The 17,262-nt window shown below is 37.7% G+C and overlaps 1 protein-coding gene across 1 annotated transcript in view; it reads right to left on the bottom strand.

Moving 5' to 3' along the window:
- LOC150087120 (twitchin-like) overlaps positions 1-17,262 on the bottom strand; it is a 3,511,780-nt gene that overhangs the window by 1,313,817 nt on the left and 2,180,701 nt on the right. The window contains 2 exon segments of the mRNA XM_090372971.1: positions 3,294-3,399; positions 13,472-13,750. Coding sequence (XP_090229097.1) covers positions 3,294-3,399; positions 13,472-13,750 — 385 coding nt within the window.

Genomic DNA, 17,262 nt, shown 5'->3' on the forward strand with positions numbered 1-17,262 from the left:
AAAAAAAAAGAGAGCTCCTCATGCAGTTAAGTAATTTTTCCATCTTTGGTAACTAGACAGTCCACCAGACCCAAATTGTGGGTAACTCTCTAGGAGGGATAGAGATTAGCTAGTGTAGTAATAGCAGGAGGTGGCATAAGATGCAACAAAGAAAGCTTATGTAGCATCGGCCAAAAACATTTCACACATCCATTCCATCTAAAAGTTTGTCCAGTTGCTCTTTCTGTTTATTTAAGCTATAATCTTCCACAACTTCCAGCCATCAACTACCCACTGGCTAAAGGCAAATTTCCACACATTTTTTCTACAACTGTCTTTCCTCTATTTGAATTTATGCCCTCAAAGGCTCGTAATCTGAGCAAGAGGAAGAATCCCATCAAAATTGAGCCTGCTCAACCCATTCAAAGCTTTATACACCTCAATCCAGAGGTTTCCAGATGCTGCAATCTGCAGAAAAGCCTATCTTGGTAACAGAACCGCTTTGTTTCCTTCACCAATCTCATTGCCTTTCGGAACTTTCCCCTGTTCTAGGAAAGCAGAAAGTAGTTTAAGTGAATTAATGGGTGTGTTTTTATAATAACATAAGCTTGTGTAACAAGCATATGATAGAAAAGCTTGTGTAACAGCAACATCTACGTTACACTGACATTTTTTTATTCGTTCCAGCAGCTATACATCTCACCTAAAATTAGCCCTCCAGAAACGTATGCAGTACTCAAGCCATGGCTCTATACAAAGGGATAATCACCTCCTTTTCCTGACAAGTAAAATTCCTGTATGTCGATGACAATATCCCATGACCTGCTCTGGCAGCATGTCTGCACTCCTCAGCAAACTTCATATCTGATTGCACAATTACTCCCAGGTCTCTTTCATTCTCTACCACCCCCCCTAAGTGTAGTGCCACATTTTATGTTTGTCTGGGGTTGCTTTTACCCATATGCAGTACTTTGCATTTGTCAATGTTAAACTTCAGTTGCCACTTCTCAGCTCATCTGCTCAACTTTTCTAGATCCTGTTGCAGTAGCACACTATAAGTGTCATTAATAACCCTGCCAACCTTAGTATCATTGGCAAACTTGGATATTAATGATGATATAACTTCATCAATATCATTGATACATATACAAAACAACAGTGAGCCCAACACCGAACCATGTGGGACTCCACTAATAACACTAGTCCACAAAGAGCAGCGTCCATTGATTACCACTTCTGTTTTCTCCCACTCAACTACCCTTTTATCCATTGTAGCAACTTTCCCTTAATATCATACTGCTCCAATTTGTACAGTAGTCTTCCATGCACAACTTTTGCGCCAATAAAATCGAAATCAAATCGAAATCAAATCAAACCATGCGCAACAGTATCAAAAGCTTTCCTGAAATTCAAGTATATGATATAAAAATTATTTTTTTGCAACCAGTTCCTTTGTAACCACACCATAATGTCCAATCAAATAGGTCAGACAAGGCTTTCCCTTAACAAACCCATGCTGTGTCTGATTTATTACTGCAGTCTTGTCTAGATTATCCTGCAATGCTTCTTTAACTAGTGACTCCATTATTTTCCCAGGAACAACAGTTAAACAAACAGGTCTGTAATTACTTGAGTAACCCTTTGATTCCCCTCACCCCTTTGTAAATTGGGGATATATTTGCACATATCCAGTCTGTGGGGGACTTCTCCTGAGTCAAAGGATGCTCTCATATTAATGACCAAGGATTTGCTTGATTCCTTTTCCACTTCCTTAAATATAACTTTTTTTTAACTTCAACAATTTTTTCTCCACATTGCTCTCAGTTATTTCAATATCATTAAGCTCCCTATTAGAGTATAAAAAGATTCTGTCCTCCACTTCCACACAGAATTCTGTGGCGATGCAAAATACTCATTCAGTTTGTCAGCTATCTGAGTGGGATCATCAACAGTCAAACCATTGAAATTCATCAATCGTTTGACTCACCCTGATTCATCCCCTTCATTCTAGAGTTTATATAAGTAAAGAAGTCTTTGCTGTTTTTCTTAGCATCCTTTGCCAAAGAGTTCTCATAATCTGCCTTCGCTTGCCTAAACTCCTTTATAAGTTGATTCCAGACTAGCTTACATCTAACATATGCTTCTGTGTTGCCTGATAATTAATATGCATTCCATGCATTTTTCTTCACTGCCGCAAGTCTCACTAATTCATCTGACATCCATTTAGGCTTGAATACTATTTCTTAATTGGTATGAAAACCTAGTATCTTCCAAGATCAATTCATTGAATGCCTTCCATTTAGAATTTGCTGTTGGTAACATCATCAATTGGTCCCACTGTGCAGAATTTAAAAACTGTCTGAGACTATTTTAGTCACATTTACGAAAGCAAAAACCCTTCCCTTTATCTTGGATGGTAGTTATATATTTAAGTATATCCCACATCAGTATACTGTGATCGCTGTCTCCTAGTGGTTCCTTTATCTGCAAATTCTTAATGCTCGAATAATCACTGCTGATAACCAGATCAAGAGTATTACTCTCTCGAGTTGCCTCTCGAACATGCTGCTGTAGGAAACAATCATTCAATAAATCAACGAAAGTCTTGCTAGTGAGCGAGTGACCATTCCACAAGTTCCAGTCTATATCGGGGAAGTTAAAATCCCCCATTATAAGACAATCTTCCAAAATAACATATACACTTGGCAGAGTTGAACTAAAGCTGGTAGTGGAGGAAAAGGACTTAGGTATACCAATACGGTCAGACATGAAGTTCTCCAAGCATTCTAGCGTGGTTGCAAAGAAGGCCCATGGTGCTATCGATAATTTATTGAACTATTGCAAGTAGAGATAAGGATGTCATAATCCCATTATATAAGGCTATTGTTAGACTACACTTGGAATACTGCATTCAAGTATGGAGACTGCACCTAAAGAAAGATGATAATCTTCTTGAAAGGGTCCAAATATTGTTAACTCGTCTGGTGAGATCTGCAAGTGGGCATCCATATGAGGAAAGACTTCAAATATGTGGGTTACAGAGCTTGGAAACTAGGCAACTTAGAGGAGACTTGAATGAAGTGTTTAAGGCTCTGGGAGGCATAAATAAAATGAAGGACAAAATTTTCGTGGTTATAAATGATTCTAGAACAGGGAGACATAATTTCAAGTTACGGGGAAGATGTTTAGACTGGATTGCAGGAAGTTTTCTTTTATTTTAGCCAGCGAGTTATAAATTACTGGAATAAGTTACCTACATGGGTGGTATAGGCTGACAGCTAAATACTCAGAAGTATAAAAATAGAGTTTCTTACAAAATTTCACTTCCTCCATCATCCTTTGGTGGTTGCCACAAAAGAGATACATTATCTTTATTTACTTCATTAGTTTGAAGTGGACCTTCAGGAGCTCCTGGTTTATCTGAGGAATAAAACAAAGCAGTGACATAAAAAATCATTAATAAAATTTCTGAAAAGCAAAGAACAGGCAAAAGGATCTTTGGGTATTATGCCTAAAGAACAGGATATTAAATTCTTCTTTAGGCAATAACATTAACAATAACTTTTCAAGGGAAGATGATTGTTAGTCTTCCCTCCTTGAAAAGAGCTGAATAAAGTAATTCTTCAGCTCAATATCTCTTAATTTCCAAATTAAAAGGAGACTAAAAAAATAAAATTTCTTGAGTAATTCATACTTTGAATTGATACATCGTTAATAAAGTGACAAAGAGGTACTGCTAATTGCTCTAAGTCATTTGCTGAACTTTCAACAGCACAAGATAACAAGGTTTGGCAACTTATTTCGATGGGTACAGTGACAAGAATCATGATGACTGACTTTCACAAAATTTTTGTCTTGAACTTGTTTTGGTAGCTGAACAACTTGACTTTTTAACCTTTCCGAGGGTTTCATGTGTGCTCTGGGCAGTAAAAAGGCAGATTTAAAATTTTAAAGGTTGCTTAGATTGGTTGGCTTTAATGGGGTTTATTGGCACAAGGGCAACTAAGGTCAAGTTGTGCCTGTCACAGTAGTTCTTCAAATGAAATCTTTTTTTTTTCCTAGTCATATCTCAAATAAGTTCGTATAAATGAATTTTCTTTGAAAAATTAAATAGGTTGGACAGACTTGCATCATCAAGAAGAATTTGGTTAATTTCTAACGAATTATTTTGGGTTTGAACTGCTTTAAAATTTGTTAATCGAGCAGCATGGTTGCGTGGACAGTCAAGGATATGTTTCACCATTAGTAGGGCAGAACAATGGTGACAGCAGCAAGGAGTTTCATCATCTGTCAGCAAGTGAAGGTGAATGATATGGGTATGCCCGATGCATGTCCTTGCAAGGACAACCTTCTCATCTGTTGATTGTGAACTAGATTTCCAGTACTGTGGCATTTTTTTTTTTTTATTTGGAAGAGCTTATTATGGGTTTGTTGCTGCCAGACTGATACCCACTGGTCAATACATCCCTGCTTTATACTGAGTTTGCAATCCATATATGGAATCAAGGCAAGTGAAGATATAGGATTAACGGGATTTTTAGCTGCTTCACCTGCCTTCTCATTTCTGTGTATTCCAGCATGCCCAGGAATCTAACCTTACCACTGTGTTGTATTCTGTTAGATTTATCAAGTGTGCTCTGATCTCTTTCAAAATAGGATGAGGGTTGGGATATTTATGTTGTAAAGCAGTTACTGCACTCAAAGAGTGTATAGATTATTATCTCTTGTTTAGAACTGTTATTGATGTGTCCAATAGCCATTTTGATTACATGAAGGTCTCAGTGAAATACTGCAACTAGGGAGCTTCAGAGATAATGCAAGTAGGAAGAACCACTGCAGAACCTAAACATGTATTAGATTTAAATCCATTGGCATATATTTGCAGACAGTGTGTGTTTGCTGATGCATGAGGTGCCTGTAGCTGCTGTATATTTTGATTGTCCATGTCTTCCTCAGCAAGTGTTTCTAAGATGGTTTCATCATTGTTACTGGTGTTATTGATTTCCATATCTGTGGTTAGAGTCTTTTGTGGTTTAGGATTTCTCAGCCTCTCAATATCCGAACATGAGGGAATAACAGTTGGTGGTATGATGACTGGGGTATTATTTGCTTATTATTTTACATGTTCTTTTGGGGCTTCTGTGGGCTCGCTAGAACAGCCCAAGCCCAGTCGGAAATAGATGTGGCTGGTGGTATGGACACTTTTGAGATGGACAGTTTGAGTTCCTTCTGATTTATATTTCTGTATTCCATCTGCATATGCGTTTTGGTACAGTGAGTAAAACTTGTTTCCTTGATTGTTGTTGTTGTTGTTATTTGGTTTTTAGGAGCATTAGCAACTAGGGCCATATTGTTCCGGGATATGCGGTGGTCATTCCCTGAATGACCTTTCCGCATCCTCCGTATTTGGTGGTGACGGGCTCGAACCCCGGTCTAATCAAGAAGCGTGTGCTACGCACTGCTGCTCCTTCCCACCTGGCTACGGAGGCGCCTTCCTTGATTCTTGGTAAGTCACTTTGTTTTCTATTTTATACTTTTCTATTCTCTTTCCTGTTTTCCAGGTTTCACAGACTTTTGAATAAGCTGGATGGCTACCCTTACAATTTGGACATACTGGTGTTTGTGCTGTGCAGTCTGTCTGGGTGTGTTCCTTGGCTCTGTAGTTGGGACACACTGAAACCCCTCTACACACTGTTTGAGCATGGCCAAATTTTTGGCACTTGAAGCACATGAGAGGATTAGGGATATAAATTCAGATAAGGCAGTTGAGATATCCAGCCTTAACTGTAGCTGGCAGGGTTGTGTTGAAAAGGTTGGTATAACACTACATGTCAGAACCAGTTCACTGTCTTTCTTGATTTTAATTCTCTTCACCTGTACAACTTTTTGGCCTTGTAGCTCTTGGACTAATTCCTCTTCAGAAACATTTATTAAGTCCCATTCAGAGAGCATGCCTTTTAAATGTATTTAGGGTGGCATGAGGAGTTACTGTAACAGGAATACCTGCAAAGTTTGATATTTTGAGTAAGGCTTCAGAGTGCCTACTATTCATGGTCTCTATAAGTAGATCTCCAGAGCGGAGTCTTTTCACCATTTTAGGTGGTCCAGCAGCATTCTCAAGACATTTCTGGATAAGAAATGGAGAAAGTGCACCTATCAGTTGACTTGTTTGGGAATGTATTATAAGGAACATTGGTGATTCCTTTTTGGATCCTTCTGTTCTTTGCCTCTTGGGATGGGAAGTGTCAAAATCAGTTTCATCTGTCTTTGAACAAGTTGAGCCATGAGACTCAACAGATGGATAATGGTCATCATGATCTATGTTAGCTCCTTTTAGCACTTGGCAGAGAACCTTTACTGCCAAGATTACCAGCCCCGCCACAGGGAGGCTAGAGTGACCAAGAGATATATGAGTTAGTAAGTTAATTTAAAAGGAAAAAAAAAGGAAAGAAATGTGTTTTTTTCTTTCTGAAACTTGCTTACAGTTCATAAGACTAAGTTGTCTATTAATAAATAGGAAAGTAAAAGAACTTTTAAACGTGAAACAAAACTATATCTTTTTGAAAGTGCTCTAGAAATCACTCAAAGAATTGCTTGATCACTATAATGCTTGGCACCTTGAATCAAAGGTTACTTAAAATATTATGTTACTTCAATGTTTGAATTGTCTTGATATTTTCTAGAATATATTGACTGTGTTTCTACTAATTGTGATTCCAATTATTTGTTTTCCAACTAATTAGCAAAAGAAGGCTAACTAGTATAAGCAGTTTATAATCAATCTTCATTTTGAAAAACAAAATGAAGGAAGCATTATTCGATATGACTCTTCATATAAAAATGCATCTTTGAAGGGAAGGGAGACTGAAGAAGGCGAGAGATATAAACAGACTGTGTACTCAATATCATATCAGTGGCAAAATTTAAAGAATGAAACAATATTTGGTCGATGTGACTAAATATAACCAAATGTAATCAACACTCCCGCCCCCCAACATGGTTAATAAATGATATTATTCACTTAACCCTTTGTATAGGCAGGGGAAATAAAAGGGTGCACTTATCAAGAAAGGCTGTAAATTATGCAAATTGCAGCATCTGAACACTAGGTACCTGCAAAGTGATCTGATAGAGGTATCTAAAGCTTTAAATGGATTGACAAGCTCAATGCTGATGGCATCCTTTATCTTGTTAAGAATACACCCGAGGGGGCATAAATTTAAATTGAGGAACACTGGTTGCAGGACAGATGTGTGGAAGTTTGCCTTCAGCCAGTGGGTGGCGCCTCCGTAGCCAGGTGGGAAGGAGCAGCAGTGCGTAGCACACGCTTCTTGATTAGACCGGGGTTCGAGCCCGTCACCACCAAATACGAAGGATGTGGAAAGGTCAGGGAATGACCACCGCATATTCCCGGAGCAATATGGCCTTAGTTGCTAATGCTCCTCAAAACCAAAAAAAAAAAAAAAAAAAAAAATTGCCAGTGGGTAGTTGGGATGAATTCAGGGAAGAACTAGACTGACTATTAGAAGGGATGGGCAGATGATGTGGGAAGTTTTTTTTTTTTTTTTTCTGATGCTGGCCAAGGTATTGTGAGGTGAACAGGAGAGAGAAAGGTCAACATTAAAATTAGGTGAAATATTCTACAAATATTGTTTGTTCTGACCACAAAGAGTACATCGCTAGGCACCAAACTCTATTGTACACCTACTTTCAGAATAACAGACTGTGAAAAGATTATGAATCACGTTGGTCCCTTAGATATAAATGACATAACTAACTACTCTTCTTCAGTTCTTCCTTTAATTCTATTTCAACTAGTCACCACTACAACATCCGATGGAAGTTTGGTTGGGTAGTTGATTTCAACAGTAAACTACCTACTGGCTGAATGCAAATTTCGACATATCTTTAAATCCAACTAGCCTTTCTCAATTTAAATTTATGTCTCCTCATACATGTTGTCTAAGAAGGAAGGATGCCATTAGCAATTAGCTTATGCAATCCTTTCAAAGTTTTAATTACCTCAATCAGATATCCTCGAAGGTGCCTAGTCTCCAGATACTGATATTCGCAGAAATAAAGCCTTAACAGCAATCTTTTGTTGCCCTAATTAATCTCGTTACCTTCCCTCCATCCACAAAAACAGAGCAGGTGCAGAAAAGACAACGTGATTAGTGAGGTTAGGCCACATCTTCAAAACTGCATACAAGAATGGTTAGACTACATCTGGAATACACAAGATGTGTCATTATGATTGCCTTCTTGTCCCTGCTAGCAAAATTCCTGTATATCATTGAAACCCCATGAACTGTCCTAGCAGTCGTAGAAGACTCAGACAACAGTTATATCTGACTGCACAAATAACCCCAAGTCTTTTTTATTCTCTACTACCTGAGTGTAGTACTACACAGATGTTTTGTAGTAGTAGTAGTAGTGGCATGTGATGCAAGAAAGCAAGTGTATGAGCTTATGCAGCATCAGCCAAAAAAAAAAAAAAAAAAATCGCACCGTTCCCTCCAAATGCCTGTCCAGTTCCTCCTTAAATTTATTCAACCTATCAACTTCCACAACAACAGATGGAAGTTTGTTCCAGCAATTAACCACCCGCTGGCTAAAGGCAAATTTCCACACATCTATTCTACATCTGACTTTTCTTAATTTGAATTTATGCCTCCTTAGGTTCGTAATCTGAACAAGTGGAAGGATCCCATCATAATTCAGCATGCTCAACCCATTCAAGGCTTCACACACCTAAATCAGATCACTGCGCAGGTGCCTGGTCTCCAGCCACTGCATTTTGCAGACCTTAAGCCTCTCTTGGTAAGAGTATCCCTTCATTTCCCTCACCAATCTTGTTGCCCTTCTCTGTACATGCTCAAGCAAATCGACATTCTTCCTAAAGTGAGGCCTCCAGACCTGCACGCAGTACTCAAGGCGTGGCCTGACCATTGCCTTCTACAGAGAGACAATCACCTCCTTTTCCCTGCTAACAAAATTCCTATATATCATTGACAAAACTCCACCCTGGCAGCCTGTCTGCATTGCTCAGAAAACTTCATATCTGACTACACAATTACTCCCAGGACTTCTTAATTTTCTACCACCTTAAGTGTAGTATCATACAGTTCGTACTTTTCTTTCGGGTTACTTATACCCATATGCAGTACTTTGCATTTGTCAAGGTTAAACCTCAGTTGCTACTTCTTAGCCCATCTGTCCAAATTATCTAGATCCTGTTGCTGTAGCACACTGCCATTACTGTCATTAACAACATTGCCAACTTTGTATCATCTGCAAACTTTGACCTAAGCCTGATATACCTTCATCAATATCATTGATAAATAAACAAAACAACAGTGGACCCAACACCGAACCCTGTGGAACTCCACTAATAACATTAGTCCATGAAGAGCAGCACCCATTGATTACCACCCTCTGTCTTCTCCCACTTAACCATCCTTTTATCCATTGTACCAACTTACCCTTAATACCATTCTGCTCCAATTTGTACAATAGTCTTCCATGCACAACAGTGTCAAAAGCTTTCCTGAAATCCAAATATATGATATCAAAATCATTTTTTGCATCCAGTTCCTTTGTAACCACATCATAATAACCAATCAAATTTGTCAGACAAGACTTTCCCTTAACAAACCCATGCTGTGTCTGAATTATTGCTGCAGTCTTGTCTAGATGATCCTGTAATGCATCTTTAACCAGTGACTCCATTATTTTACCTGGAACAGAAGTTAAACTAACTGGTCTGTAATTACTCGTGTCACCCTTTGTCCCCCTTTGTGAATCGGGGATACATTTCCACATCTCCAGTCCGTGGGCACCTCCACTGAGTCCAAGGATGCTCTCATAATTATGGCTAAGGGTTTGCTTTGTTGCTTTGCCGCCTCCTTTAATATAACTGGATAGATCCCATCCGCCCCAGGTGCTTTTCTTATGTTTAACATCAACAATTTCTCCTCCACTTTGCTCTCAGTTATTACAAAATCATTAAGTACCCTGCTACAATTTAATAACCTTCTGCCATTTTCAAACCTTAATAATTCCTCATGTGTGAATGTAGATGCAAAATACTCATTCAGTTTGTTTGCTATCTGAGCAGGAACATCAATAGGTAAACCATCGATGCCAAGTGGACCAATCAGATTCATCCCATTCCTTTTAGAGTTTATATAAGTAAAGAAATCCTTGCTGTTTTTCTTTTGCCAAGGATTTCTCATAATCTGCCTTCACCTGCCTAACCTCCTTTGTGACCTGATTACAGACTAGCTTATATCTGCCATAGACTTCTAAGTCGCTTGATAATTTCTATGCATCCCATGCATTTTTCTTCTCTGTTACGAGTCTCATTAGTTCATTTGATAACCATTTAGGTCTAAACCTTGAACAATATTTCTTAATAGGTAGTAACTTTTAGTAGCATCTGTAACTTTTAGTAGCATCCACGTAATTCTGTAACTTTTAGTAGCATCCACGATTAATTCCTTAAATGCTTCCCACTTAGAATTTACTGTTGGTAACATCGTCAGTTGTTACCAACCAGCTGTCATTAACCAGCTTGTCAACCTTCATATCATCTGCAAACTTAGTCATTAAGCCCGATACACCCTCATCAATATCACTGAAAAATACAGAAAACATCAAATGGGCCCAGCACCGAACACTGTTGGTCTCCACCAATAACATTAGTCCAGGAAGAGCACTGTCCACTGATAATCATTGTCTTCTCCCATTCAAATATCCCTTTATCCATAGAAGTATCTTTCACTTAATGCCACTCTGCTCTAATTTTTATAGCAGTCTTTTTATGTGCAGTAGTATCAAAACTTTTCCTGAAATTTAAGTATAAGATATCAAAATTATTTTTTGCATCAAGTTTCTTTGTCAATGCATCAGAGTATCTAATCAGATTGGTCAGACAAAATAACCCTTTAAGAAATCCATGCTATGACTGCAGTAGAATTGCATTTCTGTCTAGATATATTACTTCTTTAATGAGTGATTCTCTTTAACTTGGAACAGAAGTTAAGCTAACAGGTCTGTAATTACTCATGTCACCTTTTGATGCCCCTTAGTTAACTGGGGGATACATTCACACATCTCCAGTTCATATGGATATCCTCTGAATCCAAAGATGCTCTCACAATAATGATGTTTTCCTCCTCTGCTACCTCAATTAATACAATTTGATAGATCCAATCCATCTCAGGTAAATTTTTTATGTTTAATTTCCACAGTTTCTCTTCTTCTTTCCTCTCAGTTATCAAAAATATCATTTAGCTCCCTGTTACGGTTTGATAAACCTCTGGCATTCCTTTTGCAAAAGAACTCCTGAATGAAAGTAGATGAAAAATACCTATTTAGTTTGTCTGCAACCTGAGAAGGATCATAAATGGTTAAACCATCAACATCGAAGGATCACCAACGCTTAAACCATCAACGTCAAGTGAACCAATGTGATTTAACCCCTTAGTTCTACTGTTAATATAAATACAGAAACCTTTGCTGCTTTTCTTGGCATTCTTTGCCAGAGACAATTCATAATCTGCATTGCCTAACCTCTTTGTGACTTGATTGCATAGTTTATATCTACCATAGGCTTCTGTATCACCTGGTAATTTATATGCATCCCATGTATTTTTCTTCTTTCCCACTTGTCTGAGTAGTTCATCTGACATCCGTTTAGGTCTAAGTTTTGAACAGTATTTCTCAGTTGGTATGAAAAGCCTAACAGCTTCTATAATTATTTCCTTGAATATTTCTCATTTAGAATTTGCCAATGGTAACATCATCAGTCAGTCCCACTGTTCAGAATTTAAAAACTGTCTGAGACCACTGTAATCTCCTTTATGAAAGCAAAACCCTTCCCTTTACCCTTGATGGCAGTTACATGTTTAAGTAAATGCCACATCAATACACCGCAATTACTGCCACCGGTCTTTAATCTGCAATTATTAATGCCTGAAGAAGTAGTAAAATGAGCACCCAGTCTCATGTTAACAGTGGGTTTCATATTGCATGTTTTACTCCTTTCTCGTTGGAAAAGCTACTTCCTCTGAAGAAGGCAACTTTCTGCTCAGCCACATGGAAGAAGTGATAACAACCAGTGATAAAGCCAACTGAAAAGTATGAAGGATGAAGCCAAGGGTTATCTGAACCACGGAGAAGGAAAGCTGAACTGAGTTGGAACTAAGAGGAATATCTAGGGACAGATATTACAGAGGTAAGGAATTCTTTCAACACAAAAAATTGAGACCTTTAATTAGAGCAGTGTTTTCCAAACTTTTTTAGTCATGAAACACTTTTCATCTCACAACATATTCACAGAACACTTATGAAACACAAGTTTAGCAAGAGCCAAAGAAGTATTGCTAATAGTTTATTACATAGGACGCACTGTGCATCAGGAGCATCTTTATTTCCAACACATGTAAAGCCGAAATGCAAATAACTGTCATCATACTTTTGCATTCATACTTCACATTTCTGGGGAACAAAAGGCTGTTCATTCTCACTTTGAAGTGTGACAATATTGTGTTCGTTTTTATCGACCACAGTTGCACTACTAGAAGTACTTTGCTTCTCGTTTTAAAGTTCCTTTTTTCAACCACCAATCCATGATCACATATTTTAATAATAATATTTTGAAATACTAATAATCATCAAAAAAAAAAATTTATAAAAGGAAGTGAATTTAGTTATGATAGCTGTTCGCTTCCTCCTCTCCTTCAACCCGTGTACTCCAGGCTATATTGCATGTGAATGGTATACTAGATCACCACATTGCTACTTTTTTGTGGGTGTCATTACCTCTACACACACTTCTCTATGCAAAGCCCGCCAAAATAAAGTGTTCCATGGTCTATTTGATTATTATTTCTGTGCCAGCATATTAATAACTGAAAAAAAATTATGTTAAATATTATAATGATACAAAAGTGGTGTACACTACAAATATGCAAAATTTATTTATTTTATTTTTTTTAATTATTAATTACGATTTTTCGTGGAACACTTGTTCACATCTCATGGAACACAGTTTGAGAAAAGCTGAATTAGAGGCAGCTTGTGACCCAAGATCAACTGTTCTATTTATTCAAGTACAACTCAAATACTGTAGTAATAGGTAATCATTGATGACATCAAACTATTACCTGTCTACACAAGTAATCATAATAAAGAAATAGCATCTAGACTATCAGAAAGGAAGAAGAAAAATATAAGAGAAAATTTGAGGAGATGCAAAATTTACACCAACTTGGCTAACATTACACTTTTTTTTATGTGCTTTAAGTCCATTTTCATAATACTAATGACAGAAAAAAGCTATAATACAATTTCCTGTTCAAATTATGTAATCCTACTACCACCATTACTATTTTCTCTTAAATTATTTCTGGCATTTTCGTTAAAAGAGTGTAACTATTAACCTTTCTACTACTTCAAAAAAGAAATTCAAAAACACTTCTAAACTTACTTAAGACAATAACTTTAAGTGTTCCAGAATCGATGCCACTGCTGTTAGTTAGCTTAAGGTTATATAAACCACTATCTGCTCGACGAGCATTGATTATATGGATCACAGTGTATGTCTCAAAGGAGGAAATACTGCATCTGTCATCAGCTTTCATAACTTTACCATTAAGGTCCCATATCACTTCAGGAGGTGGTTCCCCAATAAATTTAATATCAATATCAAGGATCTGTCCAACTTTAACTCGTTGTTCTTTCATTGGAGTTATTATATGTGGTGCCACTAAAAAAATAATTAAAATAATAAATAAATAAATAAAAAATAAGCAAATGCATAAGATCATTTTAAATACAGATTAACTTCATCAAATATAAAAAGAAGTTAGCTGCAAGTAATAAAATAAATTTACATATTCTAATGTGAAAAACTAATAGTTGCAATTGCATTAAAGTTCCTTTAAAAAATAAATTTATTTTATAAATTTTATATAATATAGGTTGTTAGCAACCTTTATTATATAAAAATTATACAACAAGGTCACCTATTTATTCCGTTAAATTAAAAAAAAAAAAAAAAAAAAGAGTGGCTCTGCGAGTTTTCTCACAAATACAACGCTTCTGTCTAACCAAAAGTCATCCTACCAATCAACATATTTCAGCAATGATGAGAACAGTGTTTTTCCAAATTTCTTTTTATGAACAGGTAAAAAAGAAACATATTTTTGACAAAAGAGGAAATATCAAATTTCATAAAAGAAAGATATAAACAAACATCAAAATATTACAATTTTGAAAATTAATAAAAGTAACCATGCTTTGATGTGATATTATTATTATTATTATTTTAAGGAACAAACGTTCTCTGAAAATAATAACACTATAACAAATTTTCAAAAAGGGTTCTATTTATCTGCATTTATTGGATTTTCTTAATGAATTTGATTAGGCTAATTCTGAATACAACCTTAGTTTTTGCAAAGCATCAATGCTTTGCAAAAAGCATTGATGCTTTTCGCAGAAATGTTGGTCCAGAAATGAAGGTAAAGTAAATAAATAAATATGCAATAATACAGTCTTTCTTGGTAAGACAACCCGCTCATTCCCCTCACCAATCTTGTTGCCCTTCTCTGTACTCATTCTAGCAACTCTACATCATTCCCAAAATGAGGCCTCCAGACTTGTATGCAGTACTCAAGGCATGACCTGACCACCTTATACAAAGGGATAATCACCTCCTTTTCCCTACTAGCAAAATTCCTGTATATCATTTACAAGACCATGTTACCTGCTCTGGCAGCCTGTCTGCTCTCCTCAGAAAACTTCATATCTGACTGCACAATTATTTACAATTTGATTCTCTATCTCGTATTTTTCTCTGGTATTACTTCTACCCATATGCAGTACTTGCATTTGTCAATAATAAACTTCAGTAGCCACTTCACAGCACATCTGCCCAACTTTTCTAGATCCTGTTGCAGTAACATACTGTCATTAATAAACCTGCCAAACTTAGTATCATCTGCAAACTTGGACATTAAGCCTCATATCTCTCCATCAATATTGCTGTTTTATATATTGATAAATATATAAAACAACAATGGGTCCAAAAATGAACCCTGGGGAATCCACTAATAACATTAGTCCACAAAGAGAAGTGTCCATTGATTATCACTCGCTGTGTTCTCCCACTGCACCACCCTTATATCCTTTGTAGCAACTTTCCCTTAATGCTTTACTGCTCCAATTTGTACAGTAGTCTTCCATGTGCAACAGTATCAAAAGCTTTCTGGAAATCCAAGTATATCATAGAAAAATTATTTTTGTATTCAGTTCCTTTGTGACCACATCATAGCCAGAACAGAAGTTAAACTAACAGATCTGCAATAACTTGTAGCACATTTAGATCCTCTTTTATGAATTGAGGATACCTTTGCATATCGCCAGTCTGTGGGGCCCTCCCCTCAGTCTGAGGATGATCTCATAATTATGGCTAAGGGTTTGCTTACTTTCTTTACTGACTCCTTTAATATAACCAGATAGATCCCATCTACCCAAGGTGCCTTTCTTATGTTTAACTTCAACAATTATTGCGGCACTTTTCTCTCAGTTATTGCAAAATTATTAAGCTCCCTGTTAGAGTTTAATATGCTTCTGTCTTTCACATGATATTGCCAAGGGACATTAAGCCTCATATACCTTTGTGTGTGTGTGTGATGCAAATGTCTTGTGTGTGTGAATGTCTTTGTGTGTGCGTGATGTAAGGAATGTGAGGAAATCAGATGCCAACTCAGCATTGTTATGGGCTTATATGAGAGCTTGAAGGATAGAGTGGATGCTCTCGAAGGATTTAAATTGAGGGGCCTATCAAGCTCTCAGCTGCCCGCATCAATGCTAGTTGCCTCCGTAGCCAGGTGGGCAGGAGCAGCTGTGCGTAGCACACACTTCTTGATTAGACCGGGGTTCGAGCCCATGCCCACCAAATACAGAGGATGCGGAAAGGTCAGGGAATGACCACTGCATATCCCCCAGAGCAATATGGCCTTAGTTGCTAATGCTCCTAGAAAAAAAAAAAAAAAAAAAAAAACATCAATGCCAGAGCTTGTACTTGAACATCACGCAACACAGTGGCAACCCCCAAAGCAGAATGCGCTGTTCCCAAAGGAACCAGTTGTTGTAGGTGACTCTATTGTCAGGAAAACAGGGAACATATTGTGCAAAAAGGATAGTTGGAACAGGACCAGGATATGTCTGCCAGGGTCAAAGGTTGATGATGTTGTAGAGCAGATATGATATTTTAAGGCACAAAGGGTGATATTGTTGTACACATTGGCAATAATGATATTAAGAGTAGGAGACCGGCAGAATTGATTAACAAGTACAAGTCAATGCTGAAAAAAAGTTAGGGTTGAATTTGAAAGTGTCTGCAATTCTGCCCAGACACGATAGGAGTATATGACGAGAGCCTTGTCGATCAATTCGGCCCTGGAGAGATTAGCATTAGTAGAGGCATTTGATGCAAGAAAGCAAGCTTATGCAGCATCAGCCAAAAAAACCCACTTCCACTTCACCCCTCTGTTCGTTCAAAATACCTGTCCAGCTGAGCCTTAAACTTATTTAGGCTATCAACCTCCACCACAAGGGATGGCAGTCTGTTCCACCAACCAACCACCCGCTGGCTAAAGGCAAATTTCCGCACGTCTATCCTACATCTGTCTTTCCTCAATTTGAATTTATGAACCTCCACCACAAGGGATGGCAGTCAGGCTATCAACCTCCACCACAAGGGATGGCAGTCTGTTCCACCAACCAACCACCCGTGGCTAAAGGCAAATTTCCGCACGTCTATCCTACATCTGTCTTTCCTCAATTTGAATTTATGCCCTCTCAGGTGATTTTTCTGAGCTAGAGGAAGAATCCCATCAGCATTGAGCATGCTTAAACCATTCAAAGCTTTATACACCTCTATCAGATCACCTCGCTGGTGCCTAGTCTCCAGACACTGTAATTTGCAAAACTTAAGCCTTTCTTCGTAAGAGCACCCCTTTGTTCCATTCACTAATCTTGTTGCCCTTCTCTGTACTCGTTCCAGCAGCTCTACATCCTTCTTGAAATGAGGCCTCCAGACCTGTATACAGTACTCTAGGTGTGGCCTGACCATTGCCTTATACAAGGGAATAATCACCTCCTTATCCCTGCTGGAAAAATTCCTGTATATCATTGACAATACTCCATGAGCTACTCTTGCAGCCCGTCTGCACTGCTCAGAGAACTTCATATCTGCCTGCACAATCACCC

The sequence above is a fragment of the Mastigoproctus giganteus genome, chromosome 4, assembly GCF_048544385.1.
Source record: "Mastigoproctus giganteus isolate SK-2022 chromosome 4, ASM4854438v1, whole genome shotgun sequence".
NCBI classification, from domain to species: Eukaryota; Metazoa; Arthropoda; class Arachnida; order Uropygi; family Thelyphonidae; genus Mastigoproctus; species Mastigoproctus giganteus.